This window comes from Furipterus horrens, unplaced genomic scaffold, assembly GCF_987537825.1.
Source record: "Furipterus horrens unplaced genomic scaffold, mFurHor1.1.pri manual_scaffold_2, whole genome shotgun sequence".
NCBI classification, from domain to species: Eukaryota; Metazoa; Chordata; class Mammalia; order Chiroptera; family Furipteridae; genus Furipterus; species Furipterus horrens.
Window position 1 is genome coordinate 30,561,648 of NW_028327172.1, and position 15,599 is coordinate 30,577,246.

At 48.9% G+C, this 15,599-nt stretch overlaps 1 protein-coding gene across 1 annotated transcript in view; it reads right to left on the bottom strand.

Annotated features, from left to right (window-relative positions):
* Positions 1 to 15,599, bottom strand: part of SLC6A5 (solute carrier family 6 member 5) — a 43,872-nt gene that overhangs the window by 11,192 nt on the left and 17,081 nt on the right. Inside the window, exons 7-10 of the mRNA XM_090267623.1 lie at positions 14,994 to 15,126; positions 9,502 to 9,636; positions 7,647 to 7,750; positions 4,656 to 4,780 (exon numbers count right to left, since the gene is read on the bottom strand). Coding sequence (XP_090123749.1) covers positions 4,656 to 4,780; positions 7,647 to 7,750; positions 9,502 to 9,636; positions 14,994 to 15,126 — 497 coding nt within the window. The remainder of the gene's footprint in view (positions 1 to 4,655; positions 4,781 to 7,646; positions 7,751 to 9,501; positions 9,637 to 14,993; positions 15,127 to 15,599) is intronic.

The following is a 15,599-nucleotide window of genomic DNA, read 5'->3' on the forward strand; positions in this document are numbered from 1 at the left end:
TTGGGGAACTGAGAAGAGAGGCTCAAAAATAGTGCCAAGACAGAGACTCAGACCCCAAGGCCAAGCTGTATGCCATGAAGGTAACACAAAAACCCCATCTTTATATTGATGACTTGGGGAAGAATATAATAATTACCCTTTGGAATAGTGGTTCTCCACAAAAGGTGATTTTACCCCCAGGGGACACTGGGCAATTTCTGGGGACATTTTTTATTTTTACAACTGGGATGGTAGAGGACAATTACTGGCATCTAGTGAGTTGAGGCCAGGGATGCTGCTGAACATCCTTCATTGAATGGGACAATCCCCACAAGAAAGAATTATCAGACCCAAACATCAATAGTGCTAAGGTTGAGCACCCTGCTCTAAAGTTAGAACATTCCCAGAATGACATCATTTGTCCCTTTATAATGATCCTTTCTCCTATTCACTCCTCCAGGAGAATCTATTTACATAAAACATAAATACAACTAACCCTTTTAGGGTCTTGCCCTACAAAGGCTTGGTAAAGATGGGGCTTGTCAGTCCATGGGGAATTTAGCTGGGAGAGAAGGGATGATAAATCATAGATAGTGTAAGGGTTAACAAAGTTTTGGTTCTAATGGTCAGACAGCTCTGGGTCTGAACTCACACTCCAAGACTTACCAGCTGTGCAACCCTAGACAAGTAACTTAATTCTACGAGCTTCAATTTTGCCCCTCTGTACAATGGGGACAACAATAGTACCTCACAGAGTGGTTATGAAAAACAGATGAGAAAATGCAGGCAAAGCACCGAGACCAATGCCTCACTCAACACTTACAGAACATTAGCTTCTATGATAAGTGAACAATGAACTTGGAAATCAGCAGTTCTGAGTAGGGTCTTCCAAGGAATACTGCATGTAATCTTGGTGGAGGAGATTTGAGCTGTCATTTTCTCTGCCATCATAAAGCCCTGCCAGCGGTTCCTACCTGCCTCTGGGGCTCACTGGGAAGGTTACTGTAACCTAAGATGGCTAAAGATGGGCAGTTGTGAATTTCCTTGTCAGAAAAAAACTAAATGCTAAAGGGCAGAGACAAGTGAATGCCAGGGCAATACACAGCCCATGCACGTGTAGAAACCAGAAATCGCAGCACCCAGAGTTTTTCCAACTCAAGCACAACACTTTTTAAATTGGACTGTATCAGGTGAGGGCCTTGGGGTAAAGTATAAAGCCTCCAATGCCTCAGATACCCCGGCTTTTTGCATTTATTGAGCACACAGTAGAGCCAGCCTCGGAAGGCTCCCTATGTGAACCATAAAGAAAAATCTGTATTCAACTGCAGCTGAAAACAGGTCTCAAATGAAGAACCCCAGGAAAGGCAGGCAGTGCTCTGGCGATGGTCAGGCCCGTAAAGTGGGCAAGAGGTCTTGAAATGGCCACTCCCGGAGGACTTTGGCTAATCGCTTTAACAGGATTCAGCCCTTTGGGCTTTTTACTGCTTTTTCAGGGTGAGAAAGATTTCAAACTATGTGGCTGCTTCCACGTCAGCTGCCTCCCTAAAGTACACAGGTGAAGGCATCCTTTCCAGCAAGCTCTGTTCATCCAAAATGGCTGGGATGTGGGTTTTAAAAATACATTTTTACATTATTTTGTAGAGTTCAGTTTTTTTTCCCCCTCAAAATATGGATTATCTGAGCCACAGCAGCATTTTCCCCAGGTGAGCCCCTTGCGTCTGTCTCTCCAACCCCAACGGAGGCTGCACTGCCCAGGGGTGGAGTCCAGGCTCCATGGCCCCAGGCACTGGAAAGCAGGCTGTGAGATCTCAGGTGAGACTTGCTCTCTCTGGCACAGACCTCAGTTTCCTTACCCATGCCATGGAGATAATAGTACCTACCTACCTCGTCAGGTTTCTGTGAGAATTAAATAGATTGGTATCATTAAAGGGCTCAGAACAATGCCTGAACATGGTGAGGCTCAGGAAGCACAGACTATTATACTCCTCCTGCAAGAGGGGATCAAAGGGACTCTGCATGCCAGCAACTGAGACAGGCCCCCAGAGACCTAGAGTGACAGCTTCCTTTATCCTGGAGAGACACTTAAGACACAGCCAGGTGCCCTGGTTAATGCAATATGTCAAGAGTCATAGCACATGGGGAATAGCCACTCTGCTGTGAAATCTATTACAAATGGATGAGTTTGCAGAAGATACACCTGAACCCTTGTGCCTCCGGGCGGAAGGGTTGGCATCCAGATGATAGACAGATGGCTGGATGGTCAGGCCTGCTTGAGTGTGTTCACTTTGATTGGCACAGTCTCTGAAGTATTAGGGGTGAGGGGACCAAGGCAGCACTTCCTAGTGGTTCGGTTCCCTGACAGTTACCACTAGACTTGGGAACTCTAAATACAAAGCGCACATTTGTGTCCATCTGCTCTGGTCTAACCCCATCTTCCTGCTGTTGGATGAGCATCTTAGTAGGACTTGGGTTGAATTCTGACCATGAGTCACCGCTACACAGGTAGCCATGTGTATGATGCTGGAAGGTTGGCTTTCCAGGAAGCTGCTTTTCCGGAGTAGATGCCTGAGAAGCCTTCCTTATGCTCATTGTAAAAGGCGGGGACAGCTTGCTCTCATCACCAATCCAACACACAGCCCCCCAAAACTCCAGAATAGCTGAGATTTGGGGTAATGACTATGACAAAAAATGCTTCCCTTAGAAGGGAGCCATAAACAAAATAGAGTGTTAGGTCACTAAAGGGAACATGTTTTTACTAAAGACCAAACCACAGGTACTAATGTTGGGTCAGCAAAAATGTACTGCATGTCTATATGCCAAGTTTGTCCAGCTAGAGGCAGAGAGCTGGCACTTAATGCAGGCCTGACCCCAAATCTCTGTCCTGGCATTCATCAGAACCTCCGCTATACCAGGGAAATCAAACACACCCACAAATCATTCTCATGCATGCAAATTCAGATAAGCAGGGCCAGCTGCCCCATGGGGTCAGGGAGAAGTCCTCACAGGCCACTTGCCCCTTCCCCTGTGGGGAATGAAGCTCACTGTCCCTGTGCTGGTGTCAGTGAGAAACTACCCAGGATTAACACAACATGTCAGAACCTGTTAGAAGTGTTCTTCTCCTTGTTAAAATCAGAGGAAGTAAAAACAATCCGGGAAAGGGCAGTTTCAGAGAGAAACATGGGCAATTGCCTGATTCTTTTGATGTAAAGGAAAAACAGGATTCCATGTGGGTTTTAGGGACATGAGCTCCCAAATCCCTTTCCTGTAGCAGAAAAGAGCTCAGATGTGTTAACTAATGTGGCTGGGCCACTGGTTCACAATGAGGACAGTGATGTCACAGAAATAACAAACCACCTCAGATCTGCTAGAAAATGGGGCAGCACCCTACCTGCTCCAGCCACTGTGCTGAAAGGAAAGGAGGACAGCTGGGGTGCAACGCACCCCTGAAGGCAGAGTCTCCTCTCCCCTCTCTCTGTCCCTCCCTGCCCTCCAGGGAGCTGAGGATTTTCCACAGAGGAGAGCGACCAGCTCAGCTCCCCTAATTCAGGGCACTGTTACAGAACCAAACACACCTGGGGTTTCACAGGCTCCCCGGAAAGAGATAATCACCCTCTGAAACATGCTGGCTCCTTAACCGAAGCACTCATTCATTATCCTGGGAGAGCCATGAGAGACCCGGCAGCCCACCAAAAAGGTGACATTTGTAGGGCTTAGTTCCCTCACGTGCTGGGATCTGAGCCATCATTGAGGATTGCAGTGGGCTCCTTGAGGAAAGGTAAGTGCACAGCGAAGCTGCCCTGGCCTGGGCCCCATGCTGAGGCATCCCCTGGAGGTCTGATTAGAGAATGATCATAATGATGGACAATAATAGCCACAATGAAAGCCCTTAATTCCCCCAAACCTACCAAACACCCAAATTTGGAGAACAAGGCTGGGTGGAAATCAAGAGTTAAATAAAAATTTTAAACATTCTCTCTCTGCAAAATGCTATGCTAGAAACATGGATTGAATGAGATGAAAATGAAGGTTCTCTGTAAACTCGGAAGTGCCCCACAAATGATAGCCACGAACATAGGGATGAGTTGGGTAGAGAGTAAACATTTATTCTACATCCTTCCCACTGCTGCCATCCAACCTTTCCACCCACTGGAAAAAAAAATTACAGGTCTATCTTGCTCACTAAGCAGAAAGCCCTGAGAGCACATTTGACCTACCAATTGGGAAAGTGCTTTGTCAGGAAAAGGCTGCTCTGAAGTCAATGCTCTCATGAAGTGTTAGTACTCAGTTTCTAGAGTCCTCTGCAAAGAATGACACCCTGCCGCAGGCTGTGTCCGCCTCAGCTCCGGGGACACTGTTTTGCCTACTGAGTCCTCTACCCACACCAACAGGTGCAACAGGGAGAGGCCTTACTCAGACTGGAGCTGAGGTAAGAGGGAAAAGAGAAAATGAAGTGGAGGGTGGGAGTGGGCAGGACAGGGGCTTTTATAGCAGCCCCTCTGGTTAGGGACCAGCCAGCCCTAACCCTGCATGAGCTTCTACTGAAGTCATATCTCTGACCCTTCACAAAGGGGGACCCAGGCTGTGCAACCCACCGTCCTGTTCCAGAAAGCCAACTCCCCGGCAGAGCCTAAATGGGGATCTCATGAAGCAGCAGCAGGGTGACAACAACACTGTACCTTGGTCCGCCACGTTCTCAATGTTGACCTTGCGTTCATTGGCCATGAAGCCAATAACTGAGAAGATGACAAAGCCGGCAAAGATGCTTGTGGCACTGTTGGTGCAGGTGACAATTAGAGTGTCCCTGGAGGAAGAGACCAGAGTACCGTTAGGTGCGCGTGGTGAGTGGGAAGGACACAACGTGTGCACATGTGTCTGTGTGCACATGCCATTTCTCAACATGCACTCGCTGCAGGCTGGCCTTGTCTTCTCTTAGCCACAAGGAAAGGAAAAACCGGTCCTGACCACGCACTCCCTTGGGCTGAATTTATAGAAACCAAAAGGCTCAAACAAATCTCCCCTGACGGCCCTGTCCAAGGACCTCTGACTCTACACGCTGCAAACCGAGTGTTCCCTCGCTGCACGGACTGACCCCAGTCTGTCCATCAGAGCAGAAATTGAGCAGATGGGGCCTTTCGGGGTCAGGAGCCGCAGAAGAGAAGGCCGTGGGACCATGAAATGCCACCAAGGTATGAAGGTAGACTAAAGTTGGGGCACCCAGGCCAAGAAGAGCAAGGAGAAGCAGAGGGGAGAAACCAGCCCTGTGTGTGCCTCCCGGCGCCCTCTGCCGGCAACAGGCTGCAGTTCCCCAGCCAGCCTAGACTGGAGAGAGGTCACCGCTAGATGGAGCCTCAAAGCCAAATTCAAATCCCAGTTCTCCTATATCTTAATGGCAAGTCTCTTCTTTCCCCTCTGATTTTAAATGGTGGCAATGACCCTACCTCGCTCGCAGCTGTTGTGAGGACAGAACGAGATGACTCCTGGCACAGACAAGTGCTCAGTAAACAACCCGCCTTGCCCGCCCCTTAGTTTACCCATGAGGAAACCGACGCCCAGGGGAAGGTAATGGCTAATTAATGGTAGGTCAGCACTTTTTAACCAGACTGCCTGCCTCTCGGCCCCATGCTCCTTCTTCTGCCACACCACGCAGCTTCATTTCTAACAAAGCACAGAGCAATGTTTCCCGGAGTTCACACTGATTCTCGGGTCATTCGTTTTAGTGAGAAGCTGTGGCCAATGAAATTCAAGGACCATCATCTGTCATTCCAGCTGTTGTGGGCTGAATTGTGTGCCCCTAAAATTCGTATGTTGAATTCCTAACCCCCAGTTCTTAGAATGTAATTGTATCTGGAGATGGCATCTTTAAATGGGTAATTAAATTAAATATAAGTTATTAGGGTGGACACAGATACAGCCACAGTGTAAGGACCATGTGAGGACACAAGGGGAAGGTAGCCATCGACAAGCCAAGCAGAGAGGTCTCAAAAGAAATCAGCCCTGCCAACCCCTTGATCTTGGGCTCCTGGCCTCTAGAACTGTGAGAAAATTCTGTTGTTCAGGTCCCCCACTCTGTGGCATTTGTTATGGCAGCCCTAGCAGACTAATTAATACAAAGGCTCTCTCTGGCCCCCATGCAGACATCTGCAGATCCAGTCCCCCTGACCTGCTCCTGCCCCACATCACCGTCACACTCATTCCCACTCATTCCCAACTCAAGCTGTTTCTGCCACCTGGAAACATTCCCTCCTCCCCTGCACCTGCTGAAATCTGGCCTGTGTAGATCTCACTCCCGTGAGGCCATCCCAGCCATCCCAGGCCATGGCTTAACTAGAATCTTGTCTTCTTGCTTCACAAAATATCCCATACATTAACAACAATAATAATGGCAACTGCCATTTAGTGAGCATATACTATGTGCAAAATATTGCTCTGAAAATTTTGTATACATCATCTTTTATCCCTCAACAAAATATAATCTGAATTTTATAGATGAGAAGACAGAGATTCAGAGAACATATCTTGCCCACACCTTGGAGTTTTGGTAAAGAGTAAAGTCAAAACTCAACTGTCTGACTCCAAGGTCCATCCCTCTCTCCTCTCCTTCTTTCCTTCCATCCAACCTTTCTTCCTTTCTTCCTCCCTTCCTTTCTTTCTTCTCTCCTCCCTTTCTCCCTCCCTCCCTACTTCTTTACTTCTTTCCTTCCTTCCTTTCCTTTTTTATCAGCTCCCCAAGAGAATGGATCTTATTTTGCTATTGCTTGTCACAGACATATTTAAATTTCCAATATAATCTCCTGCAGGAACTGGTCAGGCTCTGTCAGGTTTGGGGAGTTCCAGAGCCCCCAACATCACACTAACCAAATGTCACCGTCAGCGGACCCCCCTGAGGATCCTGTCTGCATTTACAGATTCCTGGGCCTACCCCACCTCCAGACATTCAGATTAATAGATCTCGGAGGGGGACTCAAAGTTTTGTATTTTTTCAGCTTTATTGGATATAACTGACAAAACTGTATTATATTTAAAGTATACAATACGATGCTTTTATTTTATTTATTATTTATGTTAGAGAGGAGGGAAAGGAGGGAGGAAAACATCGATCAGTTGCCTCTCACACACACTGACCAGGGACCGAACCTGCAACCCAGGTACAGGCCCTGATCGAGAATTGAACCATCAACCTTTCACTTTGCAGGACGATGCTCTGACCAAATGAGCCACACCAGTCAGGGCCAATATGATGACTTGATATATGTACACATTGTAATAGGACCTCTACCATTGAGTTCATTAACACATCCATTACCAAGGTGTTCTTTTCTTACAGTGCTCTCTAGGAAAATATTTTCTGAGTGACTGAACAATGACTACCATGCAACTATACCATGGACTGGATAGCTTACACAGTGACTCCCCCAGGACCCAGCCAGCTGCTCAGTGCTGCCAGAGGCTCTGTTCCATCCCATGTGTCTGCATCTTCAGTACAAGTTGGGGTGCAGGCCACCAAAAGCCAGCAGCTAGTCCTTAGCAGTGGGGTCACCTATGCCAGAGGCAACTCTCCGGCTCTACCTCGGATAAAGTATGAGGATGTGGTCTCCTTCCATTTTCCTGCCCCGGGGCCCTAGTCCCACTCACCAGCCCCCTCTGGGACTTGAAAAGCTGCCACAGACCTGTAGCAATTGTTGTGGAATTTGTTGTAAGAAGAAAGAGTGATCAGGCCTCCCCATGCAGCAGATAAAGAGAAGAAAATCTGAGTGGCAGCATCTTTCCACACCTGGCAGACAAAAGGAAAGAGGAGTCAAGGTCGCTGAGAGAGGCTGACCCACACAGGAGAGTCTGCCATGACCAATGCCATGTCACCTCTCCAGGCAAAGGCACTCAGGGACAAGATGACTTTGGCACCAATGTAGCTGAGAAACCTCATTTGTGCTGGAAGCCAAAAAGGCAGTGAATTACCTGGGGGATTTTGACTCCATTTGAATCAAAGAAGAGGAGTTCAGTAAAGTACAAACACATTTCATCTTCTGTTCCCTACCATGGAAGACCATACAGAGGGGAGAGCCCTTTCTTCAGCTGCAGTCACTCTCAAAAAACAATTTGCTGCAGCGAGACATATTTGTGGACACATGACATAAACCTTTTAAAATGAATGTTCCTACAGATTATAACTGCCATTAAAAATCTGAAATTCTACAGCTCCTCATTGTAGTCAAGCAGCCTCTGTGCCCCAGTAGAGCGGGTTATAGAGTGCCATGTGCCTCTTGAACTTGGCTGACATTGCCTCTCGGTTCTCCTGGTGATTTCTCTTAATTGTCCTCATAAAACTCCGGAAGGCTGCTCAAGAGTTTGAGCTAGAGATTTATATGATTTGTATGATAGATTTCCCATCATTTTTATATATGAAATCTGGCTTTTAAATTGTGCTTAAATTACACAAAGAGAAATTTCAAGCGGACATTGGCGAAGGCTGGGCCTACCTCCACATCCACTCTCCTGTACTCCTCAGTAACGAAGCTGTGGTCCCATTTAACACAGCCCTTTGTCCAGCCAGAGGACCCCCTCCCAGCATCAAGGGGACATGCAGCTAAGAGAGGATAATCATATTATTTAGTTTCTGGCCAATGATGTGAAGATCAGGTATGATGTGGGACTTCTGGGGTTTCTTCACTTTTAAAGAGCATGAGAATGCTATCTCTGCCCCTTTTCTCATGCCTTTGTGCTATCTGGAATACTGCTATGATGGCCGGAGCGCTGACAGCCATATGGAAACTATGTACATGGAGAATATAAGGGCAGAAAGACAGGAGTCTGGGTCCCTGATGACACCCTGGAGTTACCCGATCAGTGCCTGATTGTCTACTATTGGGCTGCGTTAGGGCATGCAAGTGAAATAAACTTTTATCTTAAGTGGCCTTTATTTGAGGGGTTTCTGTTATGTGCAAACTCAATCCTGGCTATGTGTTCTTAGCATATTCTGGAAAAGCATATACTTCTTTAAGGTGAGGGAACTCACTTCTTATTCAACAAACACCCCCTCACCTGGAGGTTTGGGCACTGGGAATTTTAGAGTAAGATGCACCTGTGTGGAGGATGCACAGAGAAAGCACAAGCGTGTGCTGGCCCTGTGTTGGGGCGCCAGAGTACTCCAACGCGTCTGAGCCCTTTAACACAGAATCACCTGTGGTCGACCTAAGTGCTGCTGTTTCCCAGCCCGAAGAACTCCACTTCCAACACACTATAATTAGTAACAGATAAGTGGTGCGAGGGGCCCAAAGCTATTAAGGGGATTTCATCCTTCATTTCAGCCTCTGCAGCTATCCGTGCTGTAGGACAACTATTCCAGGAATCTGAAAACGCCCAGTTTCCCACTTCTCATTACAGATTTCCATTCCAAGATTGTCAGGGCCTTGTCACTGGGAGCAGCGAGATGCCCTGTGGGAGGAGGCCCAACCCCTCCGTCATGCAGCCAGCGTCCCAGCGTGCCATTCCCCCCGCAGCGTGTCATATATGAAACCAGAAGCCCACCGTGGCATCCGTGAGCTTCTCCCACTTGGGCGTGATGAAGTACCAAATGCCAGCACCAGCTCCAGGCAGAGTGACCCCGCGGATGAGGAGGATCACCAGCACGACATACGGGAATGTGGCCGTGAAGTACACCACCTGGAAGAGCCATCCAACAGATTGAGCAGACCTGCAGGACATGCCCAAGGAGCTTCCACAGAGGCAGAGCGGCGTCTGCCACCTGTACACAAGTGCCTGATGCCGAGGGCATCTGGGAAGTTTTCCCCAAACTCTGCCAGGGCTGGGGACACGGGGAAGACACTCAGACCAAAGGCGACTTAGAGGGAACCAAAATTAAGTCTGTGGATGACACCCACGGCTGTGGGGTGAGTCAGCCCATGATACAGACGGTGAGGGGAGATCTCTCCCCACCCAGCTGCTTACTCCTACCCCACCTTAACTCCCAGCCCACCCTCTGCTCGATGCCCCAAATCCCACCATTAGAGATTCATCCTTTTAGCTTAAGCGTTCCATCTTTGTTTATATAGACACTCTAAGTGAGGCAGCCTGGTGAGGTGAAAAGATCCTGATCTGAGAATTAGACACATTTAGGTTCAAATGAAATTGCATCTCTAGCAGTGAATAGCTCTGAGAACTTAGATAAACTATTAAGCTTCTTGAATCTCAGTTTCTGTATCTATAATCGGGGACAAGGGCACCTTTCTTAAAAATGTATAATTGTGAGGATCAAATGAACCCCTAGCACACTGTCTGATTTATAATAGATCATCATTAAATACAATTAAGTTCAACAAGCATTTACCAAGGGCCTACTATGAACTGGGCACTGTGCCAGACATTAGGTGCATAAAGATGAAAGGACTCATGAAGACACAGAGACAGTGTCTGACTAATAGGCTAAATAATACACACAGGAGATTATGAGGTCCAGGTGAGGGTGCTGTGCTCAACCCAGGAGTTTACTAAAAGACTGATGGAGATGACACATGAGCTGGATCTTAGAGGCCAATGAGGTGAGGCAAGGTGGGAAAGTGAAGGAAGAAAGTGGGCAAGCAGGTGTGTGAGGGCAAAGCTCTAACCACTGTTAGGACAAAATCAAGTTCAGGCTAAAAGTGATGATGGTGAGGGGACACCAGGAACATGGGAGGAGACCACGTCATAGGAGGCCTTGAATGCCCACCAAAGGAAGTGCCTGGATTCTGGAGGAGAGGGAAGGACCACAGTCAAGAAACATTTGGGAAGAAATATCAGCAGAACTTGGGGACTGTGATTGGCTAGGGATGGCGATAGGTGGGAGGTGATTTCCTTCCTTATCTGTCAATCAAACCTAGGGATGAAGACAGGCCTTGGGATCAGGGCTTGGTGGATGAAGAGAACAGGCTGTGAGAGCTCAGGCTCTACAGTTCCACGGACCTAGGTTCAAATCCCAGATCCATCACTTATGAGCTGGGCTGTGTTGAGAAGTGATCTAACCTCTATGAGTCTCAGTTTCCACACCACAAAATGGCGATAACAACAGCATATTGTTATCCAACTGGGGCTGTTGGAAGAGTACAGTGCGACAACCCATTCAAAGTGGTACAGGTCTAGGGGCACCAGAATAGAAGTGCTGCTTTCATCTTGCCTAGGTCTCACCAGTCTCAGTGGCACTGGCAGCCTTCAGCTCACAGGCCAATTGCATCCGAAAGTGCATTAGAAGATACTGGGAAGGGTGCTTGATGCAGTTAAGCTCCCATCTCAGCCCATCAAGCCCTCTCTGGTCCCTGGGGTGGGCATGGATAGCCGACTGGGCGAGCACTGTTGGCTCAGTCACTCCTTTCCCCCCTGCCATCTCCCACCTTGGGGCACCTGCACCCTGGGGAGGAGACAGACGCCAACTCTAGGGCCTGGCAAGGAGGATCCAGTGACTGGCAGACACTGGGGTTTCAGGGGATGAGGACTGATTTGGGGGCTTGCAGGGAATGGGTTGGGGGTAGGTTAGGGTTGAGATTAAGATATAGCTCCTGGGATCATTTCATTAAGCACATGGGCTATATCAGTAAACATGACAAAGACCTCAAAGAGCTTACATTCTAGCTAGGGAGGTGGGCAACCAGTAGTAATGACAGCATCATTTGTGGCATATTAGAAAGGGATGCGTGCACCAGAAGAAAAGAAAAAGAGCAAAGTAAAAGGGGATGGGACATGCAGAGGGGACTCCGGGAAGAGGGCCATATTAAAATGGGGCAGACAGAAAGCCTCATTGCAAAACTAGCCAGAATTTGAAGGAAGCGAACGTGAGCCAACTGAAATCTGGGGGAACATTCGAGACAGAGGGAACAGCTGGAGTAAGGCCCTAAGACGGGACTGTGTCTGACTTCTAGGAACAGCCAGGAGCAGAGCACAGGCAGGAGAGGAAATCAGAGGGGTTGGGGGTGGGGGGGTAGGGACAGATCCTGTAGAGCCTTGCTGGAGGTGGGGTGGATATACTCTGTGGGGCATGGGAGCTGCCACAGAAATTGGGCAGAGTGACATGATCTAACATTTTAACTACTACCCACTGTGCTCTGTTGTCAATCTACTGCAGGGCACAAGGGCAGAAGCAGGGACAGCTGTTAGGGGGGCCATGCTGCCATCCAGGTGAAGGAGGGTAAGGTACCAATCAGCATGCCAACAGGAGCTAGGAAAAATGATCAGACACTGGGTTTATCTTGCACGAAGCGCCAACAAAATTTCCTGACCGATTTAATGTGGAATGAGGGGCGGGGAGGGTGGAGGCAAGGATGATCCCAAAATGTTTGGCCTCAGCAACCAAAAGGGTGCTCCCATTAGCTGAAATGGGGCAGGCTGCCAGTTGAGGTGAAATGAGCAGTTGTTTCTTCCTCTGAAGCCAGTTACAGGTCAAGACCAAATTCTTTCATTCTGGGTACAGAACAGGGATGGGCTGGTATCCTTTCATCTGCACTGCTACCTCTACTGACCCAGGAGTCTCTTTCCGGTCCCCAGGACAGCAATCTCCTCTCCCTCTGCCCTTAGGCACTTGGATTGCTAGACACTGTGGGGGAGGGGCGGCCTGCTCCCTCTTATTCCTGCCCAACCTGCTTCTCTCTTTCCTCTTAAGGAAGCCCTTCTATACAGACATTATGAAACCAAAGGCACCTGACATCTCAGGAGAAAACTGCCCTCCCCCCATGGCCTGGGCTGTCCCCCATCTGTTAGATGGGGCTGGGGAGAGGGGATGCCTACAAGGGCGGGCCATGGCCTTGACCAGTCTGACCTCCTCACCCCACCAAGACAGCAGGGGCAGGGTAACAACTAAGGAAAATCTTTTCACAGGCTGATGGGAAGTGAGGATGGAAGGAGGCAAGGAGGGGACATGACCTAGACAGCAGGCCGGCAGGAAGAAAACCCCAAGACTGCCACCAGTCTAACTGGCTGAGACAACTCTTCCCATTTAACAATGGGAGACTGTTCAAATATGACCATTTCTGGGGCCCCCTCTATGGACCAGCTATTACTAGCCCCATTTTGTGCAGGAGGAAACTGAGGCTCAGGTTGTATATTGCAAGGGTTTAAATATCTGGCTCAAGGTCTCCCAGCTGGAGCCAGGATCCACCCTTGAAGCTTTCCAGCTCTTGTGTTCCCATTCCTGAAAGCCCTCTAATGGCCCCCTGTGGGCCGCAGATCAGAAATGTGTGAGGCAGGGCCAGGGCTAAGGACAGGCAAGTGAAGCACCTGGAGTTCAAAATTTAAGGAGACACCCATTCTCAGGGCTCAACCAGCATATACAGGAACCTGAGAGTGCGTGCCACCTTAAATTTCACACCCTGTGCACTTGCTCACCTCACCTGGGTCTGAGGCTTGGTGTGGGGATGATGCACTTACTTCACAGATAGTGATCTTGCTGAACTAAAAGGGCCCACAGTTTGACTTATAAATCCTGGGGAGCCCTAAATGTGAGTCAGGTGTACACAGAGGCTCTATGCCAGCGAGCTCCCCTGAGCCAGGGGAGCTTCTGAATGCACCTGTTTCAGAAGGTACTGTCAGAGGAATTAAACTTGAACAGTAATGAATTACACTTGGCAGGAGTGACAATGACTAGTTGATGTGAGCCTACTGGCCTGACACTTGGCTGCATCCTGCTCACAGCGGGAGCCCTGAACAGGTAGGAAGGTAAGGCCCCACCAGCCTGTGCTAGCTAATTAGGTTAGCTTTGTGCTTTTGCCATAACTCTGGGGCACAGCAGCCCCTGCGGTCAGATGGGCTGCATTTGACCTGCAGGCTGCCTGCTCGTTCACCCCTGCCTCTGGAATTCTAGCTGCTCAAAGGAAGAGTGAGTTCTCATAGGAAGCAAGGAGCCAATCTCGTCTCCTAGGGCCCCTGGGCAAGAGGAACTGAGCTTATCTCAGCTGCAGGAGGACATTCCCGCTGCTTAGAAATGACTGTGTTGGTGGAATTTCAATCACAAAAGAGTCCATTATAATAAGAAGCTTCAGCCGCCTTCACCCAGGCTTCCAAAGAATGTTCCATGATTAATGTCTGCACACGCAAGGGCTGTGTCATTATTCCACATTTTAAAAAAAGAAAAATTGATCATTGATCCCAATTTGGCAACCTTTCTCAATGAAGCAGAGATAAGTGAGCAGATCTAAAAGAAAAGCCTGCTCAGGGCTGCTCAGCGAGTCCCATTCCAGGAAGCCCATAAAATCTAGCACCAAGGATTAAATTCTAAAGCAAGGGAAAGGGCAGGCTGTGACAACATCCTACACCTAACCCATCACAGACTAAAGAAAACAATGGGACCCCAGGGCTGCACCCCGTGTGTCCTGGGCTTCCTGGGCTTCCTGGACTCCTGGCCTTCCTGCCCTGGAACTGAGCTTGCGGTGGGAGTTTCAGCGTCTCCAAAGGGCCAGCCAAGGTGTCGCTCAGCAAGCATCGCCAAGATCCCACTGGCAGGAGGGCCGCCCATTGGTGCTGGGGGCACACGGGGTGGAGGGGTGTTGGGTTGGGAGTTGGAAGAAGGGCATGAAAGGCCGAGAACATGGCGGTCGGGCTTGAGAAGAAGGGAATCACTTCACACTTTTGATCTTTTCCCAGTGTCTTGACAGTAGCAATAACAGACCTGGCAGCCAGACCAAGAGGCAAAAGGCCCGCAGCCCTCATTCTAGAGTTCAGGGAGAGGGACTGAATCATGTCAGGGATGTTCCACCTGCTGAATGAAGTGGCAGCCCCCAACAGGAAGGGAAGGAAACTAATCATTGCACCCCACCATACAGCAGGAGCTCTGTGTACAGTTGTCTCATTCAGGCCTTACTAGAGCCATGAAGGAAAGGTGTTCTTATCCCATTTTTACAGACAGGAGTGAAGTCACTCCCCAAGGCCCACAGCTACTCAGTGCTGGAATCAGAATTGTGCCTGCGTCTCCTGAGTCCCTTTTCAGTGCTCTTTAACCTGCTCATGGCACAATCACCCCTGGGTGCTCCAGAGCTTTCTCTTAGGTAAATACAAGTTCTTACTTTTCCTGAAGTCTTGATTCCTTTTGACAGAGATGCATACACGATTACCCAGGCCAGGAAGAGGCAGAAGGCTAGAGGCCACCTGATCTCCCCAGGATATTCAATCCCTGCAGAAATCTTCAGTACGAAGTACCTAAGAGAAAGAGTAGGGAGGGAGGGAGGAAGCCTTTACTCTCCTAGCAGAGCCAGCAGCCTTGAACAGACTCCAGCAACCCCCATCCTACCCATCAGGGAGGGACTTGATCAGATCAGACTGTGAGGGAGTCTCTGACCTGGGCTCCTGCCCACAGCTGTCGGCAGACAGACCAGCTAGACTGTCCCTGTTCTTCATTATGTGCTAGCAGGCCACTTAGGGCCTGGACAGACTCTATACAAGACTATGTCCACTCTACCGTCATCAGGACATGCCTCAGGAGAAGTGCAACACATCCCACAGCACAGGGGGGACCCCACTACAGCCCTGCAACAGGCATTACCAAGGTTGATGTCTTAATGGAAGGTCACATCGCTAACAGAAACTCTAAACTGTCAAGGATGATATTTGTGTGTTTTCTCTATTGTCGAACTCTTTTATGAGGATGTATTTCAATAGTAGTTGTATCGTTT